This window comes from Camelina sativa, chromosome 10 (genome assembly GCF_000633955.1).
Source record: "Camelina sativa cultivar DH55 chromosome 10, Cs, whole genome shotgun sequence".
In the NCBI taxonomy this organism is placed as follows: Eukaryota; Viridiplantae; Streptophyta; class Magnoliopsida; order Brassicales; family Brassicaceae; genus Camelina; species Camelina sativa.
Window position 1 is genome coordinate 7,632,789 of NC_025694.1, and position 14,975 is coordinate 7,647,763.

Below are 14,975 nucleotides of genomic sequence, written 5' to 3' on the forward strand. Positions count from 1 at the left end.
GGCCTTCAAATAGATTTCCCGGGGCACCTCACTTCTCCACTTCAACTATTATGAGATGCTTATAAAAGATATGTAACCGGTTTTTGCAGTCATTTTGTTACTGATTCCAACCATCTTCGTTACTACAAGTACAAATGGTTTACGACTCAAAACAATGGTCAGCATTCGAAATGGAGTTTTAGCGCAATACCAGTTGCTAGAAACCAAAACGAACATCTAGTTCACTTTTAGGCTGAGATATATGTGAAAATAAAATGAGCTCAGCCAATAAAAAGGTTCCAAGACAGTAAAATTCAGATCCATTTTTAATGATTGATTAGTAGTATATGGCAATCTAAAATATGGTCTTGAAGCACATTTTGCAACTGTACATTCTGTGTCATATTGTCCAAAACAGGTATCAATAGATTTGCTAAGCCTACTGGTTCCACTTAACTAGCTGCAGTGCTGCAGGGAAGGACTCGGCCAATAAGCCGTGAGCTCTTGCTGTTCTGTGTCTCTCCCTGACCCTACAAGACATCGATCATCACCAATCAGAAACAGCAAAGGTTCAGACGACAGAGATCTTTACCAAGTCCTCATGAATTTAGAGGGTAGATAATATATATAGAGGTGGGCAAAAAAAATCAAACCAAACGGAATTCGTAGGCCTAGTAGAGATATTTACCTTCCCTAAGGGAGTTCTCCTCCAGCACAACACATCAGCGTCGTCTTCTAACCTGCACAAAGTCAGAGGCAAAGCATACTTGAGTAGCTATCCAAATCACAGAACAACTTACTTTTGAAATAAATATATGAAACTATTTTCTACCTTTTGTCACCTGGAGGCATGTGTGGAGTACACATAGCAGAAGTTGCATCGCCTTGGTCACTGGAACAGCTCATCCGAGACGATGCATTGGCTGAAGAACGAACACTTCGAGCCCTCAAGACATTTCCTTGGCAACTTCTCAGAGAATTTGTAATTACGTGCTTTTCAGACGCGCAATCAGAGCCAGTTCTAGTAGCCAGATACGACTTGTGTAGCATTCTACGAGAACAACTGAATAGTCCAAAGAAAAGACTTGCTGCTGCTTTAGCACTCTTTGGTGGAGAACACGCAGATATAACAAGATTCATTCGGATCTCAACGTTTCATCCTAACATAGATTGGAACGAGTCTGCAATCAGTTTCCATGATTTCTCTGCTCTTGCTACATGTTGAGGTGTGTAGAATTCCAATTCAGCTATTGCTACACCTAAAAAGGTGAATCTGCATTACTTACCGGAAAGCAAACAAAGCTAAAACTTCAGAGTATCTTTGGAGAATATAAGATACCTTTGTCAACAGTAAGTGAAGTCAACCTTCCTCGTTTCAGTAAAAAGCTCTTTAGTGAATCAGAACAACACAAATCTGTAACCGTTTTCCATACAGTTTCCACTGTTTCTTTACAGTTTCTCTCTTGACAATCCTCGGTTTCTGATTTAACGACATCAACAGGAAAATCCGATGATGTACTGGAGAGCTCAGCGTCTAGATACAGGACCAAGGTAAATTATATAGTTAGCAACCAACCAAGATAACATGAAAAAGAGACATGAGGTAATGAAAAAGAAAGGCATTATAGAAATCAAGGACCTTTGCTTCTTTGGCTTCTTTCATTTTCGTTTGTTGCAAAATAAGATGAGTCGGTGTTGCTAAGTTGCAGTAGTGCCACAGTGAGCCAGGTTGTCTGGTTTTTCGATGCTCTCAAATGTTTCTCAGCATCAGACAGTATCTTCAATGCATTACTCAATTTCTGCATTTCTTCTTCAGCTGTATGTAATATAACAATATATGATAAGGAGTTAAGACAGGTTCAATATTAAGCTGATATCATATGTAATCATTGGGGTGCTTACATGTATGCCTTGTAAGAAACCTAAGTCTGGTTGCTGAACTACTTTCTTGAGAGTTTCCAGCAATGATGTCCATAATGACATTAGCTAGCTGGGAAATAAGCTGCATAGGATCTATTTTGGATCTCATAAGTTCCCTCGCCCTTATAACCGTGTTTGAAGTATCAGAAGACAGGGCAAGATCAAGCAGGTCAAGCAATTCATCATCAGAAACAACCCCAATCTGCAGAATAAAAGAAACATTCATATTCCTTTTTTTTTAAACTAATCTAACATTTCCAAGACAATTGAGTGATTAAAGAAGCATGAAGAAAGATGTGTAAACTTACAAGCTTGTAAGCCAAAGATGTTGTTATTCTTTTACCAAGCAAACTTAACTGATCAAGCATTATCTCAGCATCCCGAAGTGAACCATCAGATTTAGAAGCAATGAAATCAATAGCCCCCTGATCAAAATCAATACCTTCTTCAACACAAATCTTTGCCAGCTTATTTGATATATCTGCATCACATACTTTAGAGAAATGGTATTTCTGAGACCGTGAGAGCACATTACGCGGTAGCCTTTCTAACTCCGATGTAACCAATATAAAAACCGAATGCTGAGAGAAGTTGTCCAAACTGTTCAAGAGAGTACCCCAAGTTTCTTGACATAATAACTGACACTCATCGATTATAAAAACCTTAAATCTAGATGAAACCGGAGGAAGAGATGCACTCTTGATGAGAGACCTGAGGTAGCTAGCCCGGTTTAGTTTACCAGAGTCTATTTCCATCACGTCCCTGCCACTTCCGGAGAAGTATGATTTGCATTCACTACACAACCCACATGGTCTACTATGTGCAGCCTGTGAAAGGCAGTTTAAGGCAGCAGCAAATATCTTAGATGTTGATGTTTTACCAGTCCCACGAGGACCGTGAAAAAGATAAATAGAAGTAATCCTTCCTCTCAGTATGGTGCTCAAAAGACATTTCACCACAACTTCTTGTCCAACTAACTCATCAAAAGATTTAGGCCTAAATTTCTGACTCAGACTCCTTGGCAACACTTCGTGACTCGGTGTCGTTACATCACTCTCACCATTTCCATTTCCAGGTAGTAAAGGATACTCTTCTACATCTGAGGATTGGTTTGATCCTCTGTACCTCGGAGTTCTTGACCAGCAATACGTTATCCCGCAACCACGGTTAGATTGATTATCAAAATCAACATCTTCATCACCATAATAACTATGATTTGTTGAGGTCATTGGACTACCTAAACGACTTCCATATTCACCAACTGAACTACCTAACTTAGTTGAATAATGGTTTCTATATCTTCCCCCTGAAGCAGCCTCTTCTTCAGCATGATTAACTGAAGGCACATTACATGCTAACTCCCTACCTTTAACAGATCTATCACTAGAAGGCGATCTACTCCTTGAGGAGGCATCTCCTTCAACATCTACCACCTTGCTGCTCAACTTGTGAAGATCACAACCATTCTCAAGCTTCTCCATTATCGAGTAAGATCCTCCAAAAGGAATCAAACCCCCAGGACCAGCATCAACTTTACAAGGATCATCACCATGTTCCACAAACTGAAGTGAGATCCCATTGTTGGAACCAGTTTCCCATTTGACATTGTCAAGCAAAGAAGCAAACTTACTCATTGAAGTAGTACATGGATCTCTCAGTGACCTAACCCTTCTAAGAGCCACAAGCGTTCTTGTGATGGGAACATCTACAGAATGCCTCCTAGTCTCCCCCATTTTTACCAAAACAGATGCAAATACAAATCCTAAAGCTCTATTTTACTCTCCTGAAACTTCAAGATCCGACACCCATCATCACTTACCTGATAAAATGTGAATGTAAAATTAGTGATATTCCACAGCATTTAAGCTCACTAAACAATGAAATGTGATAGCACAAAAACAAATGGGGATAAAAAAGGTATAATATTAACACTCACAGAGCTCAAAAAACGCATAAAACAGAGACCCAGATAAGCTATGAAAACAAACAAAACAAAACTTGGAACGAATTAAAATACCTTTTATATAAAGAAACGACAAACTTGAAAATCCCAAACGTCAAGATTCGGGAATACCAATGTGTATGTAATGAACAGAGTGGCGTACAATGCGGAGAATCCAAAACCCTAAAATCCCTTCTTGAAAGAAGAAGAAGAAGAAGAAGAGGTTGGTTGGCAAAGTAGTAAATACTAAATATTACTAAGAGTAAATGTAATGGTGAGAGGAGGTGAAAATAGGAAAGGGGTCGTTGAATGTGTGAGAGACAGAGAAGGGGAGACATGTTAGAGTAGGAGGGCAGAGATATTTGCAGAGAAAAGGTGGAGTCTTTGGACAGAGAGCCCAACCAGTAAGAAAGAGAGAAAAAAAAGACTTCAATTTTTTGGGGTGTTCCTTCGCTTCATTTAAGATTCGTTCGGCGGTTTCAGTTTGAAGTCCCTTTTTTTTTTAGCTTTTTCCGTGGCGAATGATATGATACAACAAAAACACACACTTACTAGTTACTACTTCGTATGGTCCGCTTCTCTGCCACGTTTTTGGACTCCTACGACTACTAGTACTACTCACGTGTTCGTTCTACCAATAAATTCTGATTCAACTCTCTCAATAATTTCTTACTTGGAATTTTAGATGAACTATCCGATACTTTATTATTATTTGGTGGAATTCAGTAACAGCTTCAGTAAATTTTACTTTGGTACAAAATATTACAAGTGGTAACACAAGTGTTGAGCTCAATAAACTCACACTGTTGGTGATAATGGTTGGTTTTACAACAAAGATATTGTGTTCTGTGAGTGTGGATAAGGATTGTACGTGTGAATGTATATCCAAGAATTAATAAAAACTTTTATATCAGCAAAAAAACATTTATGTTTTGTGTAGTTCATGTTGATAGATCGATTTTATATGTTATTTGAGTTAGAGACTTTTTTTTATAAGATATTTGAGTTAGAGATTTACAGAAAATTAATGACAAAATCATGGAAAAAAGAAAAGATATCGTCGTGATTAGTAAACCCCATCGATAAACTTTTGAGTTTTTGGTAGTAGTAAACCGGTCGTTGAATGAGAATAGATGCCAAAAACTGAAATTAAGTGTGGAAGTTTACAGATGGTGAGAACTGAGAAGGTTTTGACGTTACACAACAATGATGTTTATTTTTTTATTTGACGGTATTTCTGATCGTAAGATGATGTATTGTCACTGATCATATGGAGAAAATAAAGATATTTGCGTTGAGAATCATGTAGATAAACGTTTAACTTTCTTGTCTAGTGCCTCTTTTTCTCGACTCGTGTGTAATAGTTCTATGTTGATTCAGAAATTTGATCATTACATGTATCTGAAGAAACCGCGCAAACTGAAATCCTAGTAAATGATAAAATCACCAAGATCTGTACGGAAAATCTGCCTCCAACTACACCAAGCAACTAATATTTGTATGGCATAATCGTCCTTCAACTACAAGTCTTTGGCATGGCGTGTACTGAAGAAATAACACATGAATTTTGTGTCGGTTACTAACATTATGGATTCGAAGAAACTCTCTAAATAATTTACCAAGTGTTGAAAGACGTGCTAATTAAGCCCACATTCCATAAACGACGTTAGCTTTCTTAATTCATTAGTTTTGGCTCTCTTTCTAGTAAAACCAACTCAAAAGACATATTTATAACAGCACTGTTCTGTAGCAACGTCTATGCACAAATTTGTGTTCCTTGCTCATTAGCATTGTTAACTTATAAAAAAGCGTCGCCTCACCAAACATTCAAAAACCATTTATATCCCATCCCACATGAATACGTACTGTTTTGGTTTTAATGTTAACTACGAGATACATTCACTGGTATATACCGCATTTTAATATATTAAGTTCAACTTGAGTTTGTATCAGAGTCTGAGATTACAATATTATGTGAACACTGTAGAATATAAAATATTACCAATACTATTTCGTATATCTGAGTCATATATATATATTTTTTGTTTATGTTGTTGTACGAGTGATCTGATTCTGACTTGATGATTAATTAACGTGCGTCCAAAACAAGTGAGATAAAACACGCGTTGAGTTCTCCAATGTGGACGTGGTTAGTTTTTTGTATAGACAAATAAGCGTTTCGTTCGAGAGACAAGAGGGACTCAAGCTCGCCCCTGAAGCAATAGAGCAAATAAATAGACGTGTTGATGACTCGATGTCCTAATCTCAACGCAAAGTCTTATGCATGAGCTAAAGGATTCTTAAATCAAGCATTTTGGATGGATGTAACCGTTTCAACATGCAAGGCAAGTTACTTGAGATAATTTCCAATTTACCAAACTAGTACGTGGTTTTTTAATTTTTATATTTTTAACCGGATTTTGAGGGTCTTAAACTTTGTAACCTAATTTGGATGACTTATAAGTACTGACCTTTATGGTATTTCTACATAGGTGTTGTTCGTTTGGTGTGTTGGATGCAGTATCTGGATGCAGATACAGATTATTGTTTGTTTAGTGATACTTGAGAAATAAACCAGATGCGATATCTGGATCCATTTTAAAAACTCATCCAAAAAACTTTGAATTTCTCGATGAGATATTTTTGAGAGTTTGGCTACAGTAATCTCATCCAGAAATTATAAATGACGATAATACCCCTAATTTTAATTCTCAAATTTACAAACCCTAAATTTCCCAAACTCGATTAAGCTCTCTGTTTCGTTCTCCAACCACAAAAGCTCGACTCCATTAAAGCTCTCAGCTCTGGTTTCATTATCCACCATAGAAGAAGTTCTGGTTCCGATTCTCCAAGCTCACAGAACTCGTAAGATATAGCTCTTGTTCTTATCAGTTTTGCTATCTATGATTTTTTCCGATTCTCTGATTTTGCTCTTGGGTGTTTATGAAACGATGAGATTTAGCTTTGGTTCCTAAGAGATGTGTTATCTATGATTTTTTTTCATTTGGGTGTTTATGAAACGATGAATTTAGCTTGTGTTCTTAAGAGATTTATGAAACGATGAGATTTGTGACTTTACTTATTTCAAATGCAGATTGTGTAATCAAAGAGTAAACGATGACATCTGTACCAGGCAGTGATGTAAGTATCCTCTTCTACTTCTCTGCAACTTATGTTTGTGATTTGTGATCCGATTTATGTGACATCAGTTGTAGTTAGTATGGTCTTTTTGATTTGTGATTGCTTTATGTGTTTATACTCTACTATGTTTAGCATTTGCCTTATGTATCTTGTGATGGGTTTGTGATTTGTTTCTGATTTGTGATTGCTTTATGTGTTTATACTCTATCTATGTTTAGCCTTTGCCTTATGTATTTTGTGATGGGTTTGTAATTTGTGATTGATTTGTGGTTAGAATCTAATATGGAGTGATGAACAAAGCCGTTTTTATCTTGAACTTCGACTTGAAGAGAATCTAAAAGGCAATATAAGAAACCACATAGTGAATGAAGCTGGGAAACAAACGATTACATCCAAGTTCTATGATGCATTTGGTGAGAAGCATAATTGGAAAAAATTTAGGAGCAAGTTTAATACGTGTAAGAAGCAATACACAACTTTCAGGAAATTGACTCATAATAGAACTGGAATGAGCTATTATCCCAATGGGTCCATAGACATGAGTGATGATTGGTGGGATGAGCGTTGTAAGGTATATAGCTTCCTCTTTAGAATTTTTTTTCTTCTTCTGTGGTCTCTAGTTCTTCTTCTGTGGTCTCTAGTTTATCTTCGGAGGATGATGAAACTTAAGTATAATTTTTATTTTAGGAGTGGCCTGGAGCTAGAAAGATAAAGGATAAACCAGTACCAAACACTGATTTAATGGAAAAAATGTTTGGGTCAGTTCATATAACTGGAGCTGAGGGTTGGAGTGCTCAACAGGGTGAAAACCATTTAGACAACAACATGATGTTAGATGACGATGAGGCTGCTGAATCAAGACAAGAACATGATGCTCCCGCAGCTTCCAATGCTCCTGCATCTTCCAATGCTCCTGCAGCTTCCAATGCTCCTGCAGCTTCCAATGTACCAAAGTATCCTCGAAAAAGACGTGCAGGACAAGCTGTGGAAGGAAAAGCAGTGGCAGATGTGATAAGGGATATTATTCAATCACGTGATGAGATACTTACCTACAAGAATCAACTCATGGAGAGTCACCCTGACTATAGTTGTAGTCACCTTAGGGCTATGAGGGTTTTAAATTCTTTGTCTAGTATAAGAATGTGGTCTCCATTGTTCAAAGCAGCTATGAAACATCTCAAGGAAGACGCTACCAACCGTCAAACGTTCATAAGCTTTGAAGATGATGAGAACAAAGTTCTTTACTTGGAGTTTGAGACTGGTGAAAGCAGAGACTAGTGAAAGCAGAGACTGGTGAAAGCAGAGACTGGTGAAACATAATCTGTAGTTTTTTGTTTTTTTTTAGTTTGGTGTGTAGAGAATCTGTAGTTTGGTGTGTTTGGTGTGTATGACTTTGATAAGAACATAATCTGTCTTTTATCGATAATGATGAAATAAGTGTTCTTGTTCACTTCTCTCTACTTCTTATTACTTATATTCTCATTCTCTTCTTCTCTCGTTTGGCTCGTTGTTCTCTCTATCTCTGGTTGTTTAGTATGAATTCTCTTCTTCGGTTGGCTTGGACTGTTGTTAATCTCGCTCACTTCGTTGTAAGTCTTCTTCTTCTCCTACCTTTTTGATGGTTCGATGATTGTTTACGGCCTTCACTTACAATTTGTGACTGATCAGCTTTGTGTGTTATCAACTTTGATCAGAACTTTGTTTCTTTTGTTATCAACCATCAATTTCTTTTGCTTTTATTGCAGGATACATTTAGACCATCATTTGAGGATGATGACATCGACTTGATATTAGAGGAAGAAGAACATATGTATTCTGCAATACAAGAAGTTTATGGAGTTAATACTAATAGAGAGATGCAAAGGACAGATCGAGGTGGAGGTTGGCGTCGGGTGCAACGGTTTATGCATGAGTCTGAGAAACAGTGTTTTGATATCCTCCGAATGAATCAAGGTACATTTCTGAGTTTATGTCAGGTGCTATCACAGAAATATAAACTTGAAGAATCATGCCATGTCTATCTTGAAGAGAGTGTAGCAATGTTTCTTGAAATGGTGGCACAAGATGTAACAGTCCGGGTCTTAGCTGAACGATATCAGCATTCTTTGGATACAGTAAAAAGAAAGCTAGATGATGTTTTAGCGGTTCTGTTGAAGCTTGCAACAGATATAGTGAAGCCATCCAGAAGTGAGTTTGCAAAACCTAGTCCTAAACTAGTAAAAGATAGTAGGTATTGGCTTTTTTTTTTTAAACTGCATTGGTGCTTTGGATGACACTCATATATCTGTTCGCCCTCCATCTAATAGTGCGGAAGCATATAGAGGTAGAAAATCTGAACCAACAATGAATGTTCTAGCGATCTGTAACTTTAGCATGAAATTTATATTTGCTTATGTTGGAGTTCCTGGTAGAGCACATGACACTAAGGTTTTAACACATTGTGCTACTCATGAACCTTCCTTCCCTCATCCACCAAATGGCAAGTACTATCTAGTAGACTCAGGTTACCCAACTAGAACCGGTTATCTAGGGCCTCATCGTAAAGCTAGGTATCATCTTGATCTGTTTGCAAGGGGAGGACCACCTACTAGCACTAGAGAGCTGTTTAACCGTAGACATTCTAGTTTGCGTTCTATGATAGAGAGAACATTTGGTGTTTGGAAAGCAAAGTGGAGGATTTTAGATAGGAAACATCCTAAGTATGAGCTGAAAAAGTGGATAAAGATTGTGACAGCAACTATGGCACTTCACAACTTTATTCGAGATTCACACTTTGAAGACCGTGACTTTGCTTATTGGGAGATGGTAGATTATTATGAGAATCATGGTGACCAAGCTGTAGAAAATGAAGAAGAAGGTAACATTGAACATACTCCATACATTCCAACTGGTGATAGAGCAATGGAGACTCTCCGTGATGTTATAACTGAAAAGATAGGAAGAGGACGTCAACTTCCGTATTAGCATCACAACAGTTTCACAAAATACTATGGTACAACACTCCTTTGGATACTAGTACTTGATATTGTTCACATACCATGGTAAAGATGCCAATGTCTAATTGATGAGTTCTGATTGTTGCAGGAACCATGGCACTATTGTATCAAGGAGGAGGATCATACAAGGGAAGTAGGGAACCATGGCACTCTTGTCTCAAGGAGGAGGATCATACATTGAGAGAAGTGAACATTTATTTTGTTCAAAATGAACTGATGGACCAAAATTATGTTTGTTTTGAAGGATTACTATAAGGTTTTGTTAGATCCAATTAAAGTTATTAAAGTTATTTTTTATAGTGTATTTTTAAATTATAAAAGATGATTTGAGTTTTAATTATTTATTAGATGTTTATTAAATTTAATATAAAAATTATTTAATAAAAAACATAACCAAAATCACTAAAACTACTAAACCACAAAATGAAGAATATTTTGGTCATTTTCATGTATTGTATCCAGATATCTATACTAGATTACAAAACAAACATAGTTTATTCCAGATACAATTTCTGGATGAATTGAACCAAAGATACAAACGAACAGTATCTGGATGTTGCGTCTAGATATTACGTCCAGATACTAATTTCACATACTGCATCCAATACACCAAACGAACAGCACCATAATATAAAAGCTTGTGCAGCTGCGTTTTTATGCTTCGTTTTGCGGATGAAAGACCGATACGTTGACCTATTATTGACCAAAAGTCCCAAACTAGCTATCGGGCCTTTAGTGTTTTCTCGCGAGTCACATACACAAACGGAACTCAACAATGACCAATGGATGCATATAAATATAATTATCAAATCCACTTAATATGCTTCAAACATGTCATTTGGCTCTATCTGATACATGGAATAGGAACTTATCTCACGTTTGCTAGCTCGGATAAAACTTACAAAATACAAAAACTAATTTATAATATTTATAAGAAATGTAAAAAATAGTATTATGCTTGTACGTCGATTATTTTATATTTCTAATTTTCCATATTAAAGTAGTATTGGGCTAATTTCGTAAGAGTTGCAAACTTTTTTTTCGTTAAGAAAACCAAGAGTGCATGAAGCCATGAATGAATATAGAATTAAATCTAAATGGTAAAATCGTGTCGGATTTAGATTTCAGCCTTGTATCATTGGCATCTAAGGATGGATCATCTCTAGCTAGTTCTCTACTTATGAAGCTCTATGTCAACATGTATGTAGGTGATGACATTAATTGAATCCTTGTAAGTTCTATGTCACCAAAACTTTGGGTTCAATCAAGGTTCCGTTAAATACCAGTCATATGGGTCACCACAATAAAAATAAAAATAAATGATTAGAAAGGGTAACATAAGCATGATTAGCCACGTATTACATATATGGCTGGATACCATATATTTACTTACTTAAAAAAAAATGGCTAGCTACAACTATACGAAGTATATATATTACATGGTCACATGCATGAACTATATGACGGCATGCGTTCAACACCATAGACATACAATCTGATATATTGATTGATTAATTCCGGTGAAGACCGGTGTTGACTCCAGCGTTGATCAAAAAAAATTTCTAAAATTAAAAATTAAAAATAAGAAATTATTATATTAAATCATTTATGGTTTTTATTAATTAAAAAATATTATATTCAATATCTAATTATTTTTTATATATTCCTAAATATATATTAATTGTAAACTAGAGAACCCAAACCTTAAAAAACTTTCTAAAAATTAATTTAACATATTGTAATTGTGTTAAAAAGGGTAAAAATGAAAATGTTCATATGTTAAAAGTAAATATTGTGAATTTCTTTTGTTGTTGTTTATATGTTAATTCAATATCTAAAGATATTTTAAATATATTTCTTATATATCCTAAATGTAATATAGAGAACCCAAACCTTAAAAAAAATTTCTAAAAATTAATTTAATATATTGTAATTATGTAAAAGAGAGTAAAAATGAAAATGTTCATATGTTAAAAGTAAATATTGTTAATTTTTTGTTGTTTATATGTTATTTTGAGTATGTAAATTTTAAAGTAAAGAGTGTATAATTTTTTTAATAATATTTACCATGCAAAATTTAGAGTAAAGAGTCATATACTCAATACTTTGCATATTATTTTCTAATGAAAGTAGTTGAATTTAATTTTATTGATTTTGTAGTAATTAAATAATCTGATTATGAGAGATTTATATATATATATCTTGAAAATAATTATAAATTGTTTTTATATATTGAAAATCATTATAAATAATTTTATATCTTGAAAATTATTATAAATGATTTTTTTATCTTGAAAATAATTATAAATGATTTTTATTTAACTATTTACTTTAGCTTGAAAAATAAAAAGTAATTAATTATAAGATTGAATATATTAGAGATATATAAAAAATATTTGGATATTGAATAGAAAATTTCTATTAATCATGAAAACCCATAAATAATTTACTATAATAATAATTTTTTTTAATTTAGAATTTTTTTTAAGTGTTGGTCAACGCCGGAGTCAACGTTGGTCCTCGTCGGAGTCGACATCGGTCTTCTCCGAAGTCAATTGACCGGTGTATTTAGATGTTTATAATGTTGACCGCATAATGTCATATAGTTCATACATGTGGCCATGTAATACATATACTTTGTATAGTTGAGTATACAATAATATTTTTGACATAACCATATATTCATCAATACTTAGTATAGCTAGCCATCTTTTTTCCTATTTACTTATCTTCAAATTCTCGGCGAACTTTACGGACTGAAAAAGAATAAACAAAAGAAAAAGGATACGTCGCATGATGGGGTTGCCTACTTTGCCCTTCAACAGTAATCAGTTTTTGGGCTGCATGTGCTGTGATTACTCAAATCTTCGTTGTCGTTATCACATTTATCTTATTGATCAAATCTTGTTGGTGGAGTGGAGTGAAGGTGAAGATTTGTTGAGTTCAGCGGACCTCTCTCGATTGATTCCTACTACTCTATCAAACTGAAAAAGAAAAAAAAATCAATGTAATTCACTTTCATATTTATATCTGTTTTGAATATCTAACTAATACATATTGCAAATTTTCTTATTAACTTACGACAAGCCAACCAATCGGATCTTCTGTTTCCAAAAAAAAAAAAAAAAAAAAAAAAAAAAAAAAAAANGACAAACCCTTATCACCAAATATAACCTTTGGAAATATTTTGTCCGTGCAGGAGTACTATGACCCCCAAGATGAATGTAAGTAATTATCTTTCCTTAAACAGTGTTTTATGTCGAATTTGATTGTTTGCTTTCACGTTTCTTATTGATAAAGCAAAATCTATATGACAAAACACATCTATTTTGGTTTATAAAAACTTCAACTTGCACTTCTTCTTTTAGCCAATCGCACTATCTCCCGTGCAAAAGAGAAATGGCATGTAGCTTATTTAAAATGGCTAAATAAATGGTTGTTAATTTCGACTTAGCATGTACTATTAAGAATATTTACTTTGGGGAAAACAAAACTAAGTTTTGTCAATCCATAATCTAAGTTTTGTCAAGTTTTCTTATTGATAAAGCAAAATATATTGTCAAAGCAAACATTTTTTTAGCCAAGATGAAAGAGCTAATTAAGAACTTTACTATGTTACAAGTTTTAGTACATATGGTCAAAACAAGATCTCCATTCCTCTTCCCTGTTAGGAATAAGTTTGCTAGAAATATGATAATGTCACATAAGTTTGCTAGAAATAAGTCCATAACTTTTCGTTAAAAAGAAAAAGAAAAACATTTCGTTTTGTCAACAGCAAAATATAATTATGGAGTGGTATATGTTATTTACGATATTACCAGACTTCTTCAAGTGTCAACAGAATGACATTATTGTTGTCGTCAAAGAAAAAACAAAGGTGACACTATTGTTGTTTTTACTTTTTTGTTAGTAAGCAGTAGGCTAGTAGCCAATACTTTTTCATATATTTTTTTTAGAAAAATCAAACGGTATCAGTTGATTACGGTGTCCAGCAGAGAAAAGCATGCTCAACTGTCAAAAACGAACCTAACAATTAGGAATCCCGTAAAAACGGCAAATCACGAGGCATTAGTTGCCCCACACTCACTTTCTCTCCCCCCATGCTTTCCACCTCCCCCTATCATTACCAACACCTATTTACCTAAAGGACTTTAAAGGCAGAGGCCAGAGAGAGTTTTGATTTGTTTTCAAATCCCGTACCGTGATTGGTGCACTATGAACTGGAATGGGAATATGGATGGTGAGATATACAACTAGTTTTCAAAACATTTTCACCGACAATACCAATCATGAAGAAAAATAGCTGTAATTAAGTTCTTCTAGTAGTACATTAAGAATATGTATATTCAATGTAAAATATAGAGAATTGAATAAATATGTCTATAACAAATGAGAGTGAAATTGAGAGAAATTAAAAAAAAACATTAAAAACAATTACATAACTCAAAACCAATTACTTAATTAAGTAGTTATTGTGCTAATACCGTTATTGAAATATGGACAATGCTTATTTGATTAGTTTTTTTTTTTAAGTTTTTGTTGATTAATACTAGTATTCTATATTCTAAAACATATACTACTATTTAATACTCTCTTTTTTTTTTTCACACAACCCCTATAAACTTCACATTTTCTCGTATTTCTCTCCTATATATATGTATCAACTGTTCTAAATATTATCCATCTTTCTTCTTCCTATTATCATTTTTTGTTTTCACAATTTAAACTCATTTCTATGTTTTTCAAATTACTTTATATCATTCGATTCCCTATCTAAAAAGTAGGCTAATCAAAGACCCATATAGACATAAGGATACAAAATTGGAAGATAGATGGCAAAGATCATGCAAGCGGTACTATTGTCTTCAACAGAATCATTACGACCTACTAAATGGTTTATCCCGACATTTTATTACATCATTCTACTGTTTTCTTTCTTATCATCTCATTCCATTATTTATTTTTTCTATTTGTGTGTACTTGATACCTCATTACTC

At 34.4% G+C, this 14,975-nt stretch overlaps 3 protein-coding genes across 3 annotated transcripts; 2 read left to right on the top strand and 1 right to left on the bottom strand.

The window, feature by feature from the left end:
• LOC104717794 (protein STICHEL-like 2) lies at positions 414 to 4,289 on the bottom strand. Its single transcript, XM_019230932.1, has 8 exons — positions 3,917 to 4,289; positions 2,208 to 3,718; positions 1,882 to 2,101; positions 1,619 to 1,795; positions 1,319 to 1,513; positions 812 to 1,238; positions 668 to 719; positions 414 to 509 (listed from the first exon to the last, which is right to left on the bottom strand). Exons 2-6 carry the CDS (start codon positions 3,630 to 3,632, stop codon positions 1,135 to 1,137), a joined length of 2,121 nt encoding a protein of 706 aa, XP_019086477.1. The 5' UTR covers positions 3,633 to 3,718; positions 3,917 to 4,289; the 3' UTR covers positions 414 to 509; positions 668 to 719; positions 812 to 1,134.
• Positions 6,592 to 8,387, top strand: LOC104720134. Its single transcript, XM_010438096.2, has 4 exons — positions 6,592 to 6,706; positions 6,936 to 6,982; positions 7,257 to 7,553; positions 7,670 to 8,387. Exons 2-4 carry the CDS (start codon positions 6,959 to 6,961, stop codon positions 8,258 to 8,260), a joined length of 912 nt encoding a protein of 303 aa, XP_010436398.1. The 5' UTR covers positions 6,592 to 6,706; positions 6,936 to 6,958; the 3' UTR covers positions 8,261 to 8,387.
• On the top strand, positions 8,518 to 9,946 carry LOC104720135. The gene is made up of 3 exons (XM_010438097.1): positions 8,518 to 8,571; positions 8,728 to 9,212; positions 9,289 to 9,946. The coding sequence occupies exons 1-3, from the start codon at positions 8,518 to 8,520 to the stop codon at positions 9,944 to 9,946; spliced, it is 1,197 nt and encodes a 398-aa protein (XP_010436399.1).

Excerpts from the sequence above, each read along its gene's own strand:
- LOC104717794 (XM_019230932.1), bottom strand. The coding sequence starts at position 3,632 with ATGGGGGAGACTAGGAGGCATTCTGTAGATGTTCCCATCACAAGAACG. Across the intron at positions 1,514-1,618 it reads AAGAAGCCAAAGAAGCAAAG|ACGCTGAGCTCTCCAGTACA; the intron begins GTCCTTGATTTC and ends TCCTGTATCTAG. Across the intron at positions 1,239-1,318 it reads TTCACTTACTGTTGACAAAG|GTGTAGCAATAGCTGAATTG; the intron begins GTATCTTATATT and ends TCACCTTTTTAG.
- LOC104720134 (XM_010438096.2), top strand. The coding sequence starts at position 6,959 with ATGACATCTGTACCAGGCAGTGAT. Across the intron at positions 6,983-7,256 it reads CATCTGTACCAGGCAGTGAT|AATCTAATATGGAGTGATGA; the intron begins GTAAGTATCCTC and ends ATTTGTGGTTAG. Across the intron at positions 7,554-7,669 it reads GGTGGGATGAGCGTTGTAAG|GAGTGGCCTGGAGCTAGAAA; the intron begins GTATATAGCTTC and ends TTTTTATTTTAG.
- LOC104720135 (XM_010438097.1), top strand. The coding sequence starts at position 8,518 with ATGAATTCTCTTCTTCGGTTGGCTTGGACTGTTGTTAATCTCGCTCAC. Across the intron at positions 8,572-8,727 it reads TTAATCTCGCTCACTTCGTT|GATACATTTAGACCATCATT; the intron begins GTAAGTCTTCTT and ends CTTTTATTGCAG. Across the intron at positions 9,213-9,288 it reads AAACTAGTAAAAGATAGTAG|TGCGGAAGCATATAGAGGTA; the intron begins GTATTGGCTTTT and ends TCCATCTAATAG.